The sequence below is a fragment of the Hesperophylax consimilis genome, chromosome 14 (assembly GCF_061612785.1).
Source record: "Hesperophylax consimilis isolate HC1 chromosome 14, BYU_Hcon_1.0, whole genome shotgun sequence".
In the NCBI taxonomy this organism is placed as follows: domain Eukaryota; kingdom Metazoa; phylum Arthropoda; class Insecta; order Trichoptera; family Limnephilidae; genus Hesperophylax; species Hesperophylax consimilis.
In genome coordinates, this window is record NC_142849.1 from 23848837 (window position 1) to 23868590 (window position 19754).

Genomic DNA, 19754 nt, shown 5'->3' on the forward strand with positions numbered 1-19754 from the left:
TTTTGTTTATTTTGGATTGATCAGGTTTTAATTGATAATGTCGTTGTTTTCGGGCTGATATCGGACAGTCACTGTCCTCCATGGCCACAGGTCCTGTGAATAGAGATACCGTCATTGTTTCTTCTCAAACAGGACTGGTTCTCGATCCTGCTGAAACTTCTTTTGTAATCGAAAAGCCGGTTATTCCTCTACCAGAATTGCAACAACCGATGTGCGTGAATGCCGTAAATAATACGTAAAATCCTATTTAACGGGCGTAAATAAATAAATAAGTATATATTGTAATCATGTAATCTCCAACCCCCCTTATCCCTTACCCATACGCTATCTGAAGCTCTGTCCTCATCATTGCTGCCTATTCATTTGCGAACCGGAAAACGAGCCGAATTTCGAATTATTGGAAAGGAACGACAACATATTGGGTTGCTTAGTTTCTTTTCCATAAGTCGTGGTTCAGCTCGCTTGTGAACACGCAAAATTTTATGATTTTTCTCTCTCTTTATGTTAATCTTACATTATATTTCATGTAAAGTCGTTTAGTACTTAGGTTAGTTTTCAATAATGCTATCTCGAAGAAGGTTGAGAAACTAGCTGACCAAGACTAGTTGACACAATGTCTTAATTCTTACAAAGTGGTTGAAGACAAAATAACTTTTAATTGAATGATAGTAGTATAATTATTAAATGATACGTAGTGTTGTTCTAGTCACTATAATTTTTATGTTTCTGTTAAATGTTTTACTAATATTATTTTATATTCTTCAGTTTTAATTATTTTGTATAATTTTCGATAGCTTGCTAGATATATTCTGTTTTAAAATGCATGCACAAGCCCGACTGGGCATAAAACCAAAGTAAATTAAATGATGTTAAGTCACAAAGTGATTGCTTTCTTCAATAATTATATACCATTCTATATAAATACTATGTTAAATTAAAAAAAACCTATGCACAATAGTAAAAATGTAAAGGTTTTTGGTTCTATAGGACCTGTATAGAATTCAAAAACACAAATAAAATAAATTAAAATCATTTTGTGTTATTTATCAATTCTTTCCTGATTCAGTCCTTATTCAGCACATAAAATTTTCTGTAAGTGATTTTTCTTTTTGGCTTTATGTCCATATTACAACACCTCTGACAACAAATTTTCCGTGGTTTCGCTTACGAGTTTGAACGCTTGTACAAGGAATTTAAACAGAGTTGGGTTGTTAAGTTCATCTCCATATTTGTGACGTACGCCATGTGGGGTCATTTTTAAAATGGTTGCCACACAGTTTACTTTTGGCGCTCTTTGATTAGTTGTTATGTATCAGTTTTATACGTATGCTACAGGTACTTTAAATACGAATTACAAAAATACGAATGTGAAATAGTTTTTAATAGTATTATTAGACAATAGCATTAAAAGAACTATTTATTTTTAAATGTTAAACGTTAATTTATAATTGTATATAAAATAAATAATTTTGAAAATCTTTGCACTTTGGTCTTCGACATTTTTTTAATAATAATAATATTTAAGTTATTACGTAACAAAAGCAGGTTTAGGTTGAACCAAATTTTCGGATAATTTTTTTGTCCGAAACCAGAACCGCAACCGGAACTGGCCTAAACCGAATCTTTGGTCAGTCACTAAAAATATATGAAATATAAAGAACACGCGACTGACGTCTTGTGTGCGAGAGAGAGCATGAAAGAGAGACAAAAATGTGCGTATATAAGGGCGTGAAAGGTTGTCCAGTCTTCGTTGTTCACCTTTTAGAAAATACGCTGTGTTAATCACAGTTTATTGACTACTATCCCACCATCCCAGTGTCGAAATTACATTTTTTTGACTTAGAAAAAAGTAAACATACAAAAGGGAAATATATTACACTAAAATTTTCCTTATTTTTCGGAATAACTTTATTGAGTAAAACCTCAAATTGTAATATTTAATTATTGGTGACAATATTTGCGAAAAATCAGAAAAGGATACGGTCACATCTAGGACTCGAACCCAGGATAAATAAATATTCATTCTAGACTTGCAGAAAAGTCAATAGATGTCGCACATTAAAAATAAAAATAATAATATAGGTTTATCTAAAAAGACGCTGTCTAGATTGCATTTAGTTCGGGTTGAATCTTGCGATCATACATAAAGATAGTTGCCAATAAAAATGTGCGGTGAAAAAATGAAGACAATATTGGTAGTTCTTATTCGAAGTATGATACAGTTAAAAGTGACCGAGGGGGATAGGGTCCCATTAGCTCAGTTGGTAGAGCGGTGTCCCGGCAAGACAAGGGTCCTGGGTTTGAGTCCTAGATGTGACCGTATCCTTTTCTGATTTTTCTGTTTCAGATTTTCGTTTAGAAATCGCTAATATTGTCACCAATAATTAAAATTTTCTTATTTGAAATAGCATTTATCGAGACCGGGAGGATTTTTGATGAAGGGACAGTCAGATTGTTCAATGAAGCACAGATGTAACCACACAGTGATGACATATGTTTGCCTTCATTTGAACTTACGACATTTTCAACCAAAGGGATAGTTAGACCAAACACAAGTTTGCAATGCCAAGCAAGTGAACAGGGCTCAAAATATAATATATATCCACGTCGTGTGTCGTTAAAATATATTATATATCTATGTCGTGTGTCCTTACAATTCGTTTTATCGCTGGGATATTGAGTCACGTTTCTTATTTAAGATATGCTTACAACCATTATCTTCAAACAACTGTACCACTAAAAATAATCAGTATCCATTAGTATGTCTGTAATTACTTTCAATCTTTTCGCATAAGTTAAGCAACATAATTCAAGGACAATATTGAAATGCGTTCAAAACTTCAAAAACCTAGCTTTCTATATGCATATTGCAGTGCACCTGTAAGTAGTCATGATTTCACTGAACTGCTATTGTAGTTGGTCGTATCCTAAGGGTTAAAGTAGCTGCATACGTTTTTTTACATAGCTCCACCCAGGCTGCCTTGAGGCCCTCAGGGCCTATGTCATCTTTGGGGAAGCTGTGTTTAGAGTCCAGTTTAGTGTCCAGGAGTGACGGATGTATGAATATATCCCTCCTTCTCTGGCGCAAGGCGATTGGTCGAGAGACCAGTGAAGTCGTCAAAAGGCTGATGAGAGGGCCCGAATACACTAATATAATAAAGTAATTAAAAATAAATATTTACTTCAAGATGCCTTTCAAAATTCAATATTTTAATTTAAGATACGAACAGATATTTAATTTCAAATGAATTTTAATTTGCTTAAGTAATTTTATTAATTTGAAGAAATTTCATTCAAACAACAGTAAAAACATTTCAAATGCAGAATAATAAATTAATTTAGTAAACTTAAATAATTTTCTAGCTATTTTATGGCTTGTCTGAATTATTTCCACATTATGTTCCAATACTGAAATTGACACTTAAAATCAAAGAAAATACAAGTTCTTGAGTTCACTAACCACAGAGATACTGCAAAATTTTGTATTAAAAATAATAATAATAATCGGTTATCATAAAGACTATTTTATCGTAGATAGGTACTTTTAACGAACGCAGTGCAACGGAACATTTCAGGTTTCCTCACCCTGGATGGGAAGACAGCCTCACAGCATAATATAGAGGGACCTCAACCTCACCTACTGGAAGTGTGCAAAATGAAACCTTATTGTAATGCAAAATACTGGGTCATTAAAATTTCAAACGGAAAGAACAAAGTTAGAGAAAGTTTAAGCCCATCGTTCTACTGAGTCGGTAAAGGTAAGGAATCGGCAAAAACCAAAGTCCTTGTGCACCACAGCGAATCCGCTGCAACTCTACTTTTCAGCCCAGGGTCTTCATTTTTTATCGATTACCTGCGCATACCAAGCCAGTGGGACAACGTGCTAAAGGTTAGTTGCAAGTACTGTATAGGTAATCGTATTTTTGGCAAGGCGTCATATTAGCAAGAACCAAGTTCCAGATTTATTTCCAGGTCAATTCGCAATTGAATACAGCCAACGCATTCGGTTAATATTATATGATTTAAATGTACTTTATTTACGTAAAAATATTTTTAATTGTGTAAACAAGGTAAGAATTGTATTTGAAAACGACACAAACATCTTTGAGTTGGATTTTTATTTTATTATTGGTGTTATTAAACACTGCAGCCATATTTTTTGCGTATAATACGTATTGACATTTCACATTCTTTATTGGCAGATGGCTTTTCTGACACAGCTGATCAAAGGCGGAATATCGCAGGAGCAGCTGACGCAATCATCGTCCCCCTGAACGGTGTCACCAATGTTCAGCAATTTATCTCCATAATGACATTTTGGCCCTGTTTTTCCGTGGCACCCTCCTGGTTTAGTGGTAATCTTATCGGTGGAGGAAGCTGAAAAATTACAAAAAAAACAATACAAAATTTCGAGGTTGCTTACGCTAATCCAACCCGAAACCAAACCTAAATTGAAGCCACTAGCGTAAGAATGCTCTATCCTTCACATCTTGAGAAACCGATCTAATCGACACCTTCGTTTTACCAAATGTTTATAAGTAAAAAAGAGGGCGTCCATAATACTCCTTTGCCATTTAGCAGTGTTCCAACCACGTGAAAAACGCATAACCTTATTACTAAAAGTTTTTCATAACACTCTAAAGACATCTATGTAACCAACAAGTTTAATAATCAAATAGGATAAATAATTTTGTGGTTGTTGAATATATGACAAAAAAATGGTTTTATTTTGGGTTGAACTGCTATTTTGTTAGTGGCCTTAATTACTGTCGAAGTCGAATTTTACTTAACTAATGTGGAAATTTCAACAACTTACCACATTTCCAATCGATTGGACAGCAATTCTGTCCTTCGAAATAAACTGGGCCACATTTATCGAAGGCAGGATTGGGGCCCCAGAGTCCAATTCCACAGCCAATCTCCTCGCAATAAGGTGACTTAATGGTGCCGTCGAAATCCTTAGTGCAAACGCATCGCTTGCAGGATCCTGGATCAAATCTCTGGCCTTCTTTATAGTCTTTTGACTCCCATGTGCATGTCTTCAAGGCAGCAATTGCTTCTGGGTCTAAAGAGTGGAAAATATTTTTGATGAATCCTCAGCTATATTCAATTTTCAGTGGTATGAGAGGGTCTTTTTGGTTTTTGCCATGTGAAATTGGTAAAAACAGCTTTCAACACCGTGCAACGAAACAGCGAATCCTTTTATTACAATTATTCCTATTCTATCCCATCAATTACTTACCATATCTTTACAGTTTTATAAATAGTTGGGATTATTGTTTCTTAAATATAACCATCATACAGTCACACATTTAAGCTCTGGTACAGGAACAAAAGAACTACTGAATCTAAAAACTGAAAATGATGTTAAAATTTAAATATTCTCAGGCAAATTTGAGACCCTCAAGTAAACCACATCTCAACAAATTAAGCCTCCATACATTAACAGCACATTTAATTTACAAGAATAAAGAAGACGGAGCTACAACATAATATTCATTGATCAAAAATTGCCACTTAAAAATACAAACCACAAACTTCATCTTCATAACAGCAGCTTTTTAGTTTGTATTGTCGAATACAGTTTATCTTTTCGGGATCTGGAGACATGAAGAACTCCATGCAGTCGATTTGAGCACATATAAAACCAGCCCTGGAAAACGAAACCCCGACTTAGTTTGACCAACACAATTTTTTTTTTTAATAGGTAAAAATTTTCGACTTGGAAAAATCCACTTACTTTCCTTCACTACTCTCATCGCAGAAGCATCCTACCAAGCAGTTGTTTGTTGTGAGGTTGGTTGGGACTTCATCGCGTATATTGAAAACATGACCACTGTAATAAGAAAAAACAGTAAAAAAATATACTTCCGAATGTTTTGGTTTCATCGGCAATTTTGAATCGCGAATTTTGATAAGCAATATAGTAACTCACAATAAGGACGACGTGGGACAACAGCCAACACTTCTTGGTACCCGACTTTGAGCACTAAGCGGTGACCAGTAATCTTAGCTTTAGTTAAAAAAAGATTTTTTGTGTAATGGATGAGATTTGAAGGGGGTAGTAAGATAATTAGGTTACTCAGCTGGCAATTGATTTAGCACATATTGTATTTGTCCACATTCGTGCATGCATGCCATATATTCAAAGCGACTATGACTGCATTAAAAATGACCTAGTGACGTCTCCTGAGAGAGAGAGAGAGGCCTCTGGCAGGATTGAGTCTACGGTCTACAACAAGGCGTTTGTAGAATAATCTATAATACAGTATCATATATAAAACAAATAATAATTTACAAAGTTTCTATGACCCTTCAAGACTTCCAGAGCGTTGGCTCAAGAAAGAGGAAATAGAACAGTCCTGCAACCACTCACAAATCCACCTACGGTAAAAATAAGGTTATCTTACTTCAAATAGCATTTATCAGGACTGGGAGGATTCTTGATGAAAGGGCAATCGTATTTTTGAATACAATGCCCTTTGTAGACAGGTTTACATCCAAGCTCAGTATAATGTCTGAAAGGCGTACCCGTTTTACGAATACATTTCTGATCGGCTCCTGCAAAAAATACTCATTTTAACCTTCAAGTACCTACTTAAACATTTCAATGTCATGCGAAACCGCATAAGAGTTCCAATTGCTCCCAACCGTCTGGAGTCACTATGGCATACCTAATTTGGGTGTGTTATGTGGCTGAAGGTAGTGGACAGGGGAAGGTAATGGAGTAAGGAAGTACCTGGCTAGTCAGACCTCGTCACCTAACACGGCCAAAGCCATTTCAAGCGTTTCAATTCTGAATGGTGGTCTTATACCAGGGCCGTACGGAGAGTATCTTCCACTCTGGAACGTACCGCAAATATTATTTAAAATTAGTATATTGAGAAATAACACAAATTAATCAAACAATATTTATTGCGGACGCCGGGATTAAAACCCGTGACCTCCAGATTGCTAGTCGAGAGCCTTACACCTTGACCATGTAGGCCGTCAAATTATAATGATATAGCACTTAAATATATATTCCGCCTACTAACTAAGTAGGTGTGTATTTGAAAATGCGGGGGTAAATCAAAGTAAAAAATACCCTGAATAGATTATTAAATTATTAAAATTATTAAAATTATTGCTGAATTTGTGAACTTTTATGCAGAAAATTTTGTTGATTTAATGCAACTCAGCTAGACGAAACCCAAACAAATGTTTGTTCATTTTATTAAGAGACAAGTAAAGCATTAATATTCGTTTAATCCAACATCCATCCAAATTTATACAAACAACATTAATATATTAATTAAATGAGCATGTTTCGCAATCTTCTTACCCAAAACCGCAGAAATCATTGCCAAAAGCACAAACGTAAAAACGCGGTAAAAACACATGTTCACCGTCATGTAAACATACAACGTTTTCAACCAAAGGAATAATATTTACTGGCTAGACCAAACACCAGTTTGCAATGCCAAGCAAGTCAAGAAGGCACTTAATATATTATGTACCTGCGACGCGCGTCGTTACGGTTCGTTTTATCGGTGGGATTTTGAGTCACGTTTCTTATTTGAGACATGCTTTTTACAAGTTTTCAATTCTTTGTAACCATAAAATTAATAAATTTTAATGAATATTGAATTTAATTTAGGTACTATCAATGTTCTCGTATCAGTAAAAATGTTTGCTCGTTGATTTGATCTATGTCTGATACCTCTTTGGGTTTTAGGAAGGTAGTCTCTATAATGTTTTTAAGAAATATAATGCGGAGGGGCCTACTTATACCTGGTGAAGAGGTGTGTAAGACGAAAGGGTAATTTAATACAAACTGTTTTATCGGAAGAAAATATTGAAAAGCAAGAACAAATTTTGTGAATGTATTGTGGTTAGTGAAGGCATTATCGGCAAGGCAACTGGCAAGATCCAAGTTCCAGTTGATTTTCTACTTGCCGTTTACAATCTAGTATAACTAAATTTATTCGTGACTGCTTTCTTTTCAATTTGATCGTGACTATAAAGTATTGATTTAATCTTTCGTAATTATTCCAGCTGACGTAAGGACTGAAATTATTATTATTATTTTTTCCGGAAAATACCTCAAATAAAGTATTTACTATTATTATTTAGACAAAATAGACACAAATCGTTTTATTATTACTCCTTTTTTTATTTTGAAACAAATGAAAATGATTATTCTAATGATTGAAAATGAATAGGCTGATAAGTACCATGTAGGTATCCAATTCGCAAAACGTCAATGTAACAATATTGTTATCTTAATATTTGAATTATTTTTTTAAATATTTGTACTATTTTAAATCTCTTATAATCTTTGTACTATTTTATTAATATTTTGTAAAATTATTAACCTCAACACAGGCTTGTCCTAGTGAGGTTAAAAATTATAACTTAAAAAAAAGATACAATGTAAAGAAACGATAAATAAATAAATTGTTATTTTTCCGAGTCATTATTTTAAGACAAAGATATAGTATTTATTTTTATTATTCTAAATTTTATTCGCTGAATTCTTTATTTTTATTTTAACTATTGCTTAGTGCTCACAAAAGAAATAAAATCATCATTATCATTTTTTTAACTATTACTGTAACAAAGAGATACTATTTTTACTATCATCTTTTTTAACTATTATTTTTAAACAAAGACTGAAGTCAATTTCATCCTGCACACAATATGGTCATCAATCAAATCGTAAACTCTAACATATCTGTCGTTAGTTTCGGGTAATCACATCATGTCACTTACTCAGGTGACAAAGTCGTAATTGGTTCACACCCTGAATTTGTGCTCCCTTGTTTTCTAGATTCCAGGGCCAGACCAGTATCCTTTAATTATTTTCATAGAGTTCGTCGTAAGGTTAAATGTGTTTTTCTGTGTGCAAACTGTGTTTGATTTCGTTTGTTTTCTGTGGGATATTACCAGCCCATCACTTTTTTCCTCTCACATTTCATATTCAACGTTTCTTATTTATTTCTTTTGTCTTTTAAGAATTTTCCCACTAATTTTTGCTCTTTTTGGGATTGTGTTTCATAATTCAATCACTATTGTTCTTGTCTTAGCAGGTATGCAAGTATGTTCGCACTGGGTTCTCTTAATTCAATCATGTTTTTTCGTGTTTATCTTCGTTTTTCCTATTTTCCTCCGGTGATTATGTTTCTTAAATACGTTTTCATTCTGATATGATGTGTGAAAATCTTCCCTTTACTGTATTTTTGTTGTATCTCTCTCAAATTAATTTCATAGTACTGTTATTCTAATGCTTTCCAATCTGTCTGTATGCGTCCTTTCTTCCAAAACATCGCTTTTTATTTAAATTACACTTTGGAAAACACAGTTCAAATGTTTTCTTTTATACCCTTATACGACTTTTTCGTGTTCTGTACACGATAAAATTTTATGGTTTTTCTTCGTTATTCTCTTTGTTCGGGTTCAATGACTGTCTCAGGGGTTGGTAGCTTCGTTGTGAACCACTATATCATGGTAGTTTAAACGTTTCATTCTCAATTATCCTTCTTTTCTCTTTATTCTCCAGTCCTCCGTAGTATTTCCAGGTTCGCGGCCAGCACAAGACAATTTGTGTCTACTGGTTTCGCAGAATGTTCGTTTGATTCCAAATGCATATCGTTTCCTCATTTGTCCGATCTTGCAGTGTTTAAGATTATGTATTTTGACATTGATACCCGTACATCTTTTCTATTTCGATTCACCTGCCATCAGATACTGTCATTTATTCCCTAAAACTGATTTTTCGGACCTTTCATTGCATTTATGGAGTTTATAACCGGACGTTCTTGATACCTCACAGGACAAAGAGTTTCTATTGTTAATGGTAAAGTACATTGCAATATAAAGCTCTCCAACAAGTGAGACAATTTTGATAATAAATCATTCCTTTGTTCAAGCGTACCTATCTTTGATTGTTCGCTGTGTCTGCTTGTCTCTCCCATAAAATACGCCCTTTTTCTCATTGCAGTTTTCTGTAGTTAATCCGATAATTTTCGTTAGATGTCGCTGGTATCCTGTTTTCCTCTGTATTTCTTATTGTGTTAGTAATTTTCTTTTTTCCAGGGTGGGTTTTTTTTCCGGGTGTGAAAACTTGGGAAAGTTCAAATCGTCACAAGAAGTCACGCTGTTAGATAATAACATTAGTCGTTATCTCGTGACACAGCAACTGTTCAACGGCTCTTCCAATTTCCACCGAATTAACGAAGTAATTTTAGTGCAAGATTAGTTAGCTTGTAAACGACGCAGGTTAGTTATAATATTAGTAAATTTAACTCATGATTTAAGAATCTTTTTTTTCGGATGAAGAAGACTTGTTTTTTCACCAGGCTATGTCTTCGCGATGTGTCAGGCGTCGCAACGCTTTCGCAACGCACCGAACCGCTCCAAACGTGTACACTAATAATTAAATAAAGCTGTCGAAATGAGAAAATAATAATAAAATGTCTTTTGACTATAATAGTGTATTCGAGCCTTTTCATAATAGGATTAGCCCCTTCGACGACATCACCCCGTTTCTACTAGCGTCTACAACCCCCAGCTGATCGCTGTGATTCGGGCCGCCTATCACGGCGGGCATCGCTAAGGGGTGATTTTTTTCTTTAAAGTAGCTGCATACATTTTTTGTATTAAAATTAACTCCACACAGGAGGCCTTGAGGAAAATAATTTCTCTCAGGGTATATGTCATCTTTCGGGATGTCGTGTGATGGGATTTTTTTAAGGAAAGGAAGGATAAGAAGTTCTGGGGAGGTAAAAGGTTTGAGGGTTGGATGGAAATCTAATTATTAGTGTGTCCAGGAGTGACGGATCTTTGAATATATCCTACTCTCTGAGGCGCAAGATTCGTCGAGAGTCCAGTTGGAGATGTCAAAGAGTCTCCCCAAACCAGGCTCTTCTGATCTGGCACTTCACGCAGCTGGTGGGCAGTCGTATCCTGAATACACCTCACCCGATGAACTCCAGAACTCCTGCTAAATCACCAAAGATGGGGAACCACTTGGGCTGACCTGTGGCAGAGGTGTTAGTTACCCAATAAATGGTTCCCGGGGCGGCGGTACCCAAACCCACCTCCCAAATTCAAATTCAATCACATACGTCAAAGAATACATAAGCTAATTTTGTGACCGAGTTTAAGTCTTTTTCCTTTTTTTAACTATTAATGCAGCTCAGGTTTGTCCTCTCAAAAAGGCTGATCCTTAGATGAGAGGGCCCGAATACACTATTATAATAAAGTTATTTAAAACAAATATTTACTTCAATATCGTTGTCTTTCAAAAAAACACAATTCGAATGAACACAAAATTTAAACAAAAGATGGACACATTTCAAATGCAAAATTATTAATGCATATCGATGCATTGAAAACTAAAATAATTTATATAATTATTTTATGGCTTGTCTGAATTTTTTTCCACAATAAGTTCCACTTTTGAAAATGACACTTAAATTCAAAGAAAATATAAGTTCTAGAGTTCATTAACCAAAGAGACACTGCCAAACTAAGTATCAAAAATAGTAATGATAATCGGTTATCATATAGACTATTTTAACGTAGGTAGGTACTTGTATCAAACGCAGTGAAACAGAGAATTTATATAAAATATGGAGGTAGATACATATCCAAACTACTAAACATACTTGTCAACGCAATCCTTAAACACAATCGTCTACCGGGCGCAATGACGAAACCAATTATAACTCCAATCCTGAAATCGGGACAGCCTGATATAACTCCAGCAATTACCGGCCAATATCCTTAGCAACTATAACTGCAAGATTATTTGAAAGGGTAATATTTAATGAGATACATGATAAATTAATGTCTAAGGATAACCATAAATGTAAATTATCCACTAATATGGCAATATACACTGCAAAGCAAATGGTGCTTCTTAGACCTAAGTAAAGCCTTTGTCAGGGTCTGTCATAAAACATTATGAGATAAATTGAAAGCAAGGAATATACCTACCATATAATTAAACACTATCCCGATGGCACTCCCAGCAGGACAATGTTGTACGGTGGGCAAGTACATACTCCCAGCCGACATATTTGCGGTCAGGAGTAAGGCAAGGAGGGTGTATGTCCCCTATCCTGTTTAATGTATACATGGACGAGTTTTCAAGTCGCCTGGACATAGGAGCGGGTTGTCGTGTTAACAATTTATGTATAAACCATATAAGCTACACGGACGACATGATTTTCCTAACTCCGTCGATCAAGAGATTATGACTACTTCTAAACATTTGTGAAGAATGTGTAAAACAGCATAATATGATGTATAACCCGAAGAAGGCGGAATTGATTGCGTTCCACGACGGAAAAAATCCAGATTCAAGTAAGATGCTCCCCGTATACCTTAACGAGGCAAGAATAAATACACGTTCGAACGTAAAATACTTGGGGCACATTATTAATCAAGACCTATCGGACGATGGCGATATGAAACGACAAAAGAGAAGCCTAAGCATAGTGTCTAATATGATTGCCCGCAGATTTTGCAAATGCAGCAATATCGTTAAAAAATACTGTTCAACGCATTCTGCACTAGCCTGTATACGTGTGAGACTTGGTGTCACTACCGAACTTGCTCGATGGAACGACTCCGAATTCAATATAATGACGCCTGTAGAATCATATTTGGTTACCGAAGATACAGCAGCGCATCGACAATGTTCACGGAATTAGGACTAAATGGATTTGCCGGCCTGATGAGACACCGGGTCACTGGAGCCAGGATGCGGCTAATGGCCTCCGCCAACACGTTGGTGACCGCAGCCTACCAACACCAAACGCCACTCCTGAGTGAGCGCTGGGCCCAAAGCCACTCAAGACCATGCCCTGCATAGTCGTACTCTGTTGTTAATTTATTCTTCTTCATATATTTTTTTCATTTTTACATACCTATTTTACCAAAAATATGTATTTATATATGGGACGTGTGGGATTGCACTAACCTCCCCACATCCTGGAATTTTTTATGCTTCCGATTTTGTTGTCCGGGTTAAATCTTCCCCATAGGAAAAACTAAACCCTTCCACTCACTTTTCCACAAATGATCAGCTAGTCAATCAACACTATGCAAGTGCATTATATAAGTAAAATAAATACAAAACAATACAAGAACAACAACACGTCAACTCACCAGAGATCAAATGGGAAAAAAAATTCACCGACTCCAGATATTTTCATATCAGAGGGGTCGGCTCGGTAGAACTTCTAACAGGGCCTATAAATCCTACTGATCCCTCAACATAAATATTTAAAAAATCTTTCGTTATCCTACATGTATTCAAAATGACCGACTTTTTCATCTTTATATATAATTTTTTTGACAGATCTAATACGCCTAAATTTTTAATGAGAGAGCTAGGTATAATGCCAGTAGCCGAAATAACGAATGGTAAAATTTTATAGTCTGAGAATGCCAAATTCTTTTTATTTCGTTTCCTAAATCTGTATATTTTCTTATTTTTTCATTAACAGATTTTTGAATGTTACAGGAATTTGGAATAGCGACATCAATGATATAAGTTTTTTTTCTTATTATTGATGGCTTTCACCCTTCAAGGGTGTTCTTGGCCATCATTTAAAATTATTGAGAAATGAAAGGTGAATTTAAATATTTATTTTATATAGGCGAATTTCAAAATTATAATGAAAATTGGATTCGAGTTCAGACTTAGAAGAGATGAGATGTTGAATGGAGGGGAGGCAATTTTAGATAAGGCTTGATAGAAGAGAGGATATTTGTTTAGAGAGGGACAACCAAAAAATATGTGATCTAAAGTTCCCACTTCTAGACCACAGAATGTAAAATCTGGGGAGTGTCAAGGACGTGAATTTTAAAAAGATGGGAAGGAACGGAACAATGTCCGATCCTCATTCGAATGAGTGAAGAAATTTCTTTTTTGGAAAAATGAGGGAATTGCTGAAACCACGGTTTTGATGGAATAGTCTTTTGTATTGAGGCATAGCAGGCTCCCTTGGATTGACTAGCAATGTGCCAATACTCCGACCAAACATTGCGGGATCTATCTTTGATGGAAAAAATGTCAGATAGGGGAATGTGGTTTACGAGGGTAACAACAGGGTTGGACGCTCCTTGTTTTGCCAAGGCATCCGCAATATCATTACCCGTGATACCAACATGTCCAGGAATCCAAATCAGAGTTACAGTTTTACCAGAGCTTTGAATGGAGGCTATCATCTCTCGAATAAGGCATACAAAGTGATCATCAGGATGAAGAAGAGGACTGGATTTAAGTTTTTGGAGGGAACTGAGAGAGTCAGAGAGAACGAGGGAATGTTCAAAATTATTTTTGATTATATATTTGAGAGATTCTATTATTGCAATACACTCGGCTGAAAATATTGAAAATTGATTTGAAATTGAATGAAATATTCTGTCATTAGAATTATTGTGGTAAACGTTAATACCTATACAACAGTTAGGAGAGTCGGGAGATTTGGATCCATCAGTAAATAAAAGAGAAAAGTTGGGCCATTTAGATGAAATAATGTCATTGAAGACCATTTAAGTTTCCTATCAAATGTTACTCCCAAAAATTTTACTTCAGAAGCATAGGGGATTGGAGAATTTTTAAATAAAATTTGAACGGGGGGGCTTTTATGGCGGTTTGAGATGGTGACACACTGAGTCTTTTGGATTGAAAGTTCTAGACCATTTAACATGAGCCATGTGCAAAGGGCATTCATGGCTTCGTAAAGATATTTGACGGCGAGAGGGATGATTTTGGATGATAAGAAGAAAGCTATGTCATCTGCGAACTCAATAACTTTTACTTGTGGGGGAATAGCAACATGCATATCATATGTGTATATATTATACAGTAAGGGGGACAATACATCGCCTTGTGGTAAACCCTTCCAAATAGACCTACTTTGAGGAAAAATATCTGGAAGTTCAATAAAAATTTTCTATCTAGAAATAGATTAATAATAGATTGGACAAACATGGGGGGAAGGCCAAGGCCTAGAAGTTTTTTTTTCAAGATTGTTTTAAAAACATTGTCAAAGGCGCCTTCTATATCTATAAAGACGGCAAGACAAACTTCCTGTTTAGAAATTGATAAATTAATATCAGTACTGATGATGGCAAGGTTATCTTGAGTGGATTTTTTTTTCCTAAATCCAAATTGAGATGGAGAGAGAAGCTATTTACTCTCGACAAAAAATTCTAATCGGTTTTTAATTAATTTTTCATAAAGTTTACTGAAGGTGAATGAAAGAGCGATTGGCCTGTAGTTGGATCCAGAATTTGGTGATTTGTTTGTTTTTAAAATAGGGATGATTATTTGACAACTCCAGTCATCAGGCATTATACCAGTCTGGAAGATTTTATTTAAGATGCTTAAGAAGTGGTTTAGAACATTATCATTACTATTTTTGATTATGCTGTAAGGTATACCATCTCTGCCTGGAGATGAGTCCTTGACTGTTGATAAACAATTTTTTAGCTCAATTAAGGTGAACGGAGAGTCTAGCCAATGATTAGACATAGGAGTATTATAGATGGGCGTTATTTCATTTAAATTAGGTACAGAAGGGGGGCAATTTTGTCCAAAAATTCATCGATCCATTTAGAATGAGACGCTCGAGGAGATGGTGAACTGAAGGAGGATTTATTTCTTCGGATCATAGACCAAACTTCCGAAATTGGAGTGTTCGGAGATACTGAACTGCAGAATTTGTACTACCCGGATCTTTTTTTTGACCTCAATACCCTTTTGGCATTGGATTCAGCGTTTTTGTATAAGATAGTTCTCCATAGTAATATTGTAACGATAGGAAAGAGATTTAGCTTTCCAAATTCTTACTACTTTGGAACATTCCTCATCCCACCAGGGAGTTGGAGGGAGTTTTTTGAGAGATTTTGTTTTAGGGGGAGGATTTGATTTATTTATTGCAGTTATGAGCATTGATTTGAAGTTATTATAATCATCTTTGACGGAAAATATGAGAGTTAAATTCATCCCATTTGGTGTGTTTCGTTTTAATTTTTGTCGAAATATGAGACTTGTCTGATTGGAAAGAAGTTTGATAAGTAATGGTGATCGGGAAATGATCACTGGAGCAAGGGTCGGGGGATACCACCCACGAGGAGAGAGAAGCCAGACTAGTAGAACATATTGATAGATCCACTGCACTGGGGTTTGTGCTGGGGCATAAGATCCTAGTAGGAGATCCGTCATTCAAAAGGAAAAGGTTGGATTGATCTAGGAAATCCATCACACTTCGACCATCTCGGTCGGAGAAAGCAGAACCCCAGACGGGGGAATGGGCATTAAAATCGCCTAATATAAAGAAAAGAGGGCTTAGTTGACTTACCATTTGCAACCAAGTTTGTTTATTGAAGTGGGTTGTTGGGGGAAGACAGACTGAAATAAAGGATGTGTCCTTTATTTTAGCTCCAACCATTTGGAAGTCAGCATTGGGGGGTTTGATATTATTTATTGGGGAAAATGATATAGATTTTTTTAATAAAAAGGGCAGCACCGCTGCCTGAACCTTCCGGGCGGTCGTCGCGGAGACAGGAATACCCTCCCACATTAAAGTGGGTGGATGTAGTAAACCAAGTCTCCGAGATAGCAGCCTAAGAAATAATGTTAGAATTTAATAGGTTAAGGAGATCAAATTTGTTAGAAATAGCACTTCGGCTATTCCACTGAAGTATTCTGACATCCTGAAGAATCATTTTGAATAAGTGATTTTAATGTGGAAATAATAGTAGCAGCGTTGGACGGTAGATTAGTTTGAGAAGAAATAAGGTCAATTAGAAGCATAATAAGAGTTTGGATAAATGAAGAATTGTCTTGGGAGAGTTTTTCAGAAAGTTTAAGAGAGTTCATTGAGGACGGATTATAATTATTTGCACACCCATTTGTGGCATTTGAAAGAGATGAACCATTGGGATTTAAGAGCAGTGAGTTGTGTTGTTGCTGATCGTATCCAGGAGCCGGTTTAGAGATAGCGTTTTTGTATGTGAATTTAGTTGAACGAGAAGAAGTTGTTGCAGTGGAGGGAAGAGGGTTGGATGAGGAGTTGCTGGATAAAGCTTCAGCAAATGATTTTTTGACAGGCGGGAATAGCTTAGAAGCCTGCAGAAAAGACAAGTTCTGAGAGGCCATAGAAATTTTAATATTTTTTTGGCGAGATTGTTCTGGGCAAGATATGTTGATAGCTGTATGTGAGCCTGAGCAGTTAAAACATATAGGTGAGGAGGAAGAAGGACATTGGTCAGCTGCGTGGTTTTCTCCACATTTAAAACATCTGGGTTGAGATCTGCATGCAGCTTTGGTATGACCAAACGGCAGCAATTGAAACATTGAGTGGTGGGATAAGTATACATTTCAACTGGTAATGAGTTGAAGAATAAATATATATGGGAGGGAAGAGATTGACCTTCAAAGGTGATAACGACAGATTGGGAGGGCTTTCAGGAAATTATACCCTCAGAGGAGTCCTTGTAATTTAGCCTCCTGGCTTTTATGGGATTGCCAATGTGTTGGGGGTCGAAAGTGAAGACAGAATTTCTTCGATGGACAGATCGGTCGAGATCCTCTGACCAAGCCCATGCGAGTGACATTGAAAGTAGGGATATATGCCTGAAACTTTGAATTAGATGAAATGAAGATATTTTTGATGAAACTGTTGGCAGCTGACCCTGAGAGGAATTTGACGGAGATTCGGAAGCGACCCTCGGCTTTTACACTTCCAGGCTTGATTGAAAGATTTTTGCTATTTGATAGGAATTTGCCAAATTCAAGAGGGTGGATGGTTTTTCCTTGCTCAGTTTTTTGGGCGTATACTATGAATGGGCCACGGGAATGAGGAGAATAAAAGTTTGTTGGAGGAAGTTGAGAAAGTGCTGGTGGGGACTGTGAAGTCGAAGGCGAGTCAAGTTTTATTGGGGAAGAAGGAGTAAATTTCCTTTTTTTGGTAGAAGTCAAAATGACAGAATCACTGTCAGAAATTTCTACATTTTCCCCATCTGGGGGGTCCGGAGAGGGAAATCTTCCTCCATTATTCACAACAGTAAACAACTACAATAATAGTATGAAAAATGACAGAAGTAAAAAAGTTTATAAATATCTGGAAATCAGCAGCAAAAAGTGACTCCTGGAAGATCAGAAGGGAGAAGAAACCTCAAGGCACAACACACTACACTTTTTTTTTGGCCAGAAAACAAAATAGAATGGTAAAAAATTAATTTTAGATACAGCAAAACAAAACAACTGATGACAGCCAAATGTTATTGTTGCAATCAATGATATAAGTTATTTTTGTAATTTTGTCATGTAAAACTATATCGGGTCTATTATGACTAATCGTTCAGTCTGTTAGTATAGTTTTATCATAATATATTTTATAAAATTCGTTTTCTAAAAATGAATTTGGTTTGTATTCATAATATGGTACTATATTACGGCAGTCAATCAAATTATGTTTAATTACCAAATTTTGGTGAATTATTTTTAAAACTTGATTGTGCCTAAATGTATACTCGGACGGTGCTAATATAGAACATCCCGATATAATATGTTCTATAGTTTCTGGAAAAGCCAAACATTTTCTACACAAATCATCTATTTGATTTGTATCTTTGATTATAATATGCTTTCTATAATTTTTAGTATTAATGACTCTATCCTGAATGGCAAGCATAAATCCTTCTATTTCTGCGCTCAACTCTCCAATACTCAACCATTTGTTTGACGAAAATTTGTCAACATACGTTTGGTTAAGATAATTGAAGTGTTTTGCGTGTAAAATTTTATTTTACCAGGAATCTAATAATTCCTGGTTGGGATTTATAAAAATGTTGGCATTCTCATCGTATAAATTTAAAGGTGTAATATTTCTATCTGCCTTGCAAATTATTTTGTGCATTTCTGAGCTATGAGCTTTCCTATGGAAAAAAGTTCTTAGCATTTCTACCTGATTATGTTTCAAAGAAGTTATTTTGACTATACCTCTACCTCCTAAATTTCTAGGTAAATTAACTCGTTCTATAGCTGAATTTGGATGATGGCAATTAAACTTTGTTAGCGTAGTTCTAATTAATCTTTCTAAGTTTTCTAAATCTGTATTAGACCATTTAATTATGCCAAATGAGTACGTTAATAGAGGTATTGCCCAAGTATTTATTGCTTTTACAAAATTTTTAGCAGATAGATTGCATTTTAAAATTTTCCTGATCCTAGTTTGAAATTTAATCCTAATATCATTTTTAATAATACTATGGTCTAATCTATTTGATTGTGGGTATCCTAAATACTTATAAACCTAATCCCTTTTCATACTAGTAATTTGGAAATTTCTAAATATACTCTCGTCCCCATCTACAATTTTGCAATTTTTCAATTTAAAAAAAATATATTATTATCATTATTAAGGTTTTCTCACCCTGTATGGGAAGACAGCCTCTCAACATGATACAGAGGGATCTAACGTCACCTACTAGAAGTATGCAAGATGAAACCTTATTGTAATGCGAAAATTTTGATCATTAAAATTTCAAACGGAAAGAAAAAAAATAGTGAAAGTTTAAGCCCATTGTTCTACTGAGTCGGTAAGGAATCGACAAAAAAAGTCAGTGTGCACCACAAAGAATCCGCCGCAATACCGTAGTGAACTCTACTTTTCAGCGCAGGGTCTTCGATGTTTATTAATGTGTCATATTTGGTGACAGGTAACAACCAAATACAGATTTATTTT

General features: G+C 35.4%; 1 protein-coding gene across 1 annotated transcript; it reads right to left on the minus strand.

The window, feature by feature from the left end:
- Nucleotides 1-4099: 4099 nt before the first annotated feature.
- Nucleotides 4100-7484, minus strand: LOC149418086 (uncharacterized). The gene is made up of 6 exons (XM_089639650.1): nt 7325-7484; nt 6411-6561; nt 5741-5836; nt 5532-5653; nt 4817-5065; nt 4100-4377 (listed from the first exon to the last, which is right to left on the minus strand). Exons 1-6 carry the CDS (start codon nt 7392-7394, stop codon nt 4193-4195), a joined length of 873 nt encoding a protein of 290 aa, XP_089495776.1. The 5' UTR covers nt 7395-7484; the 3' UTR covers nt 4100-4192.
- Between the last annotated feature and the right edge of the window lie 12270 nt (nt 7485-19754).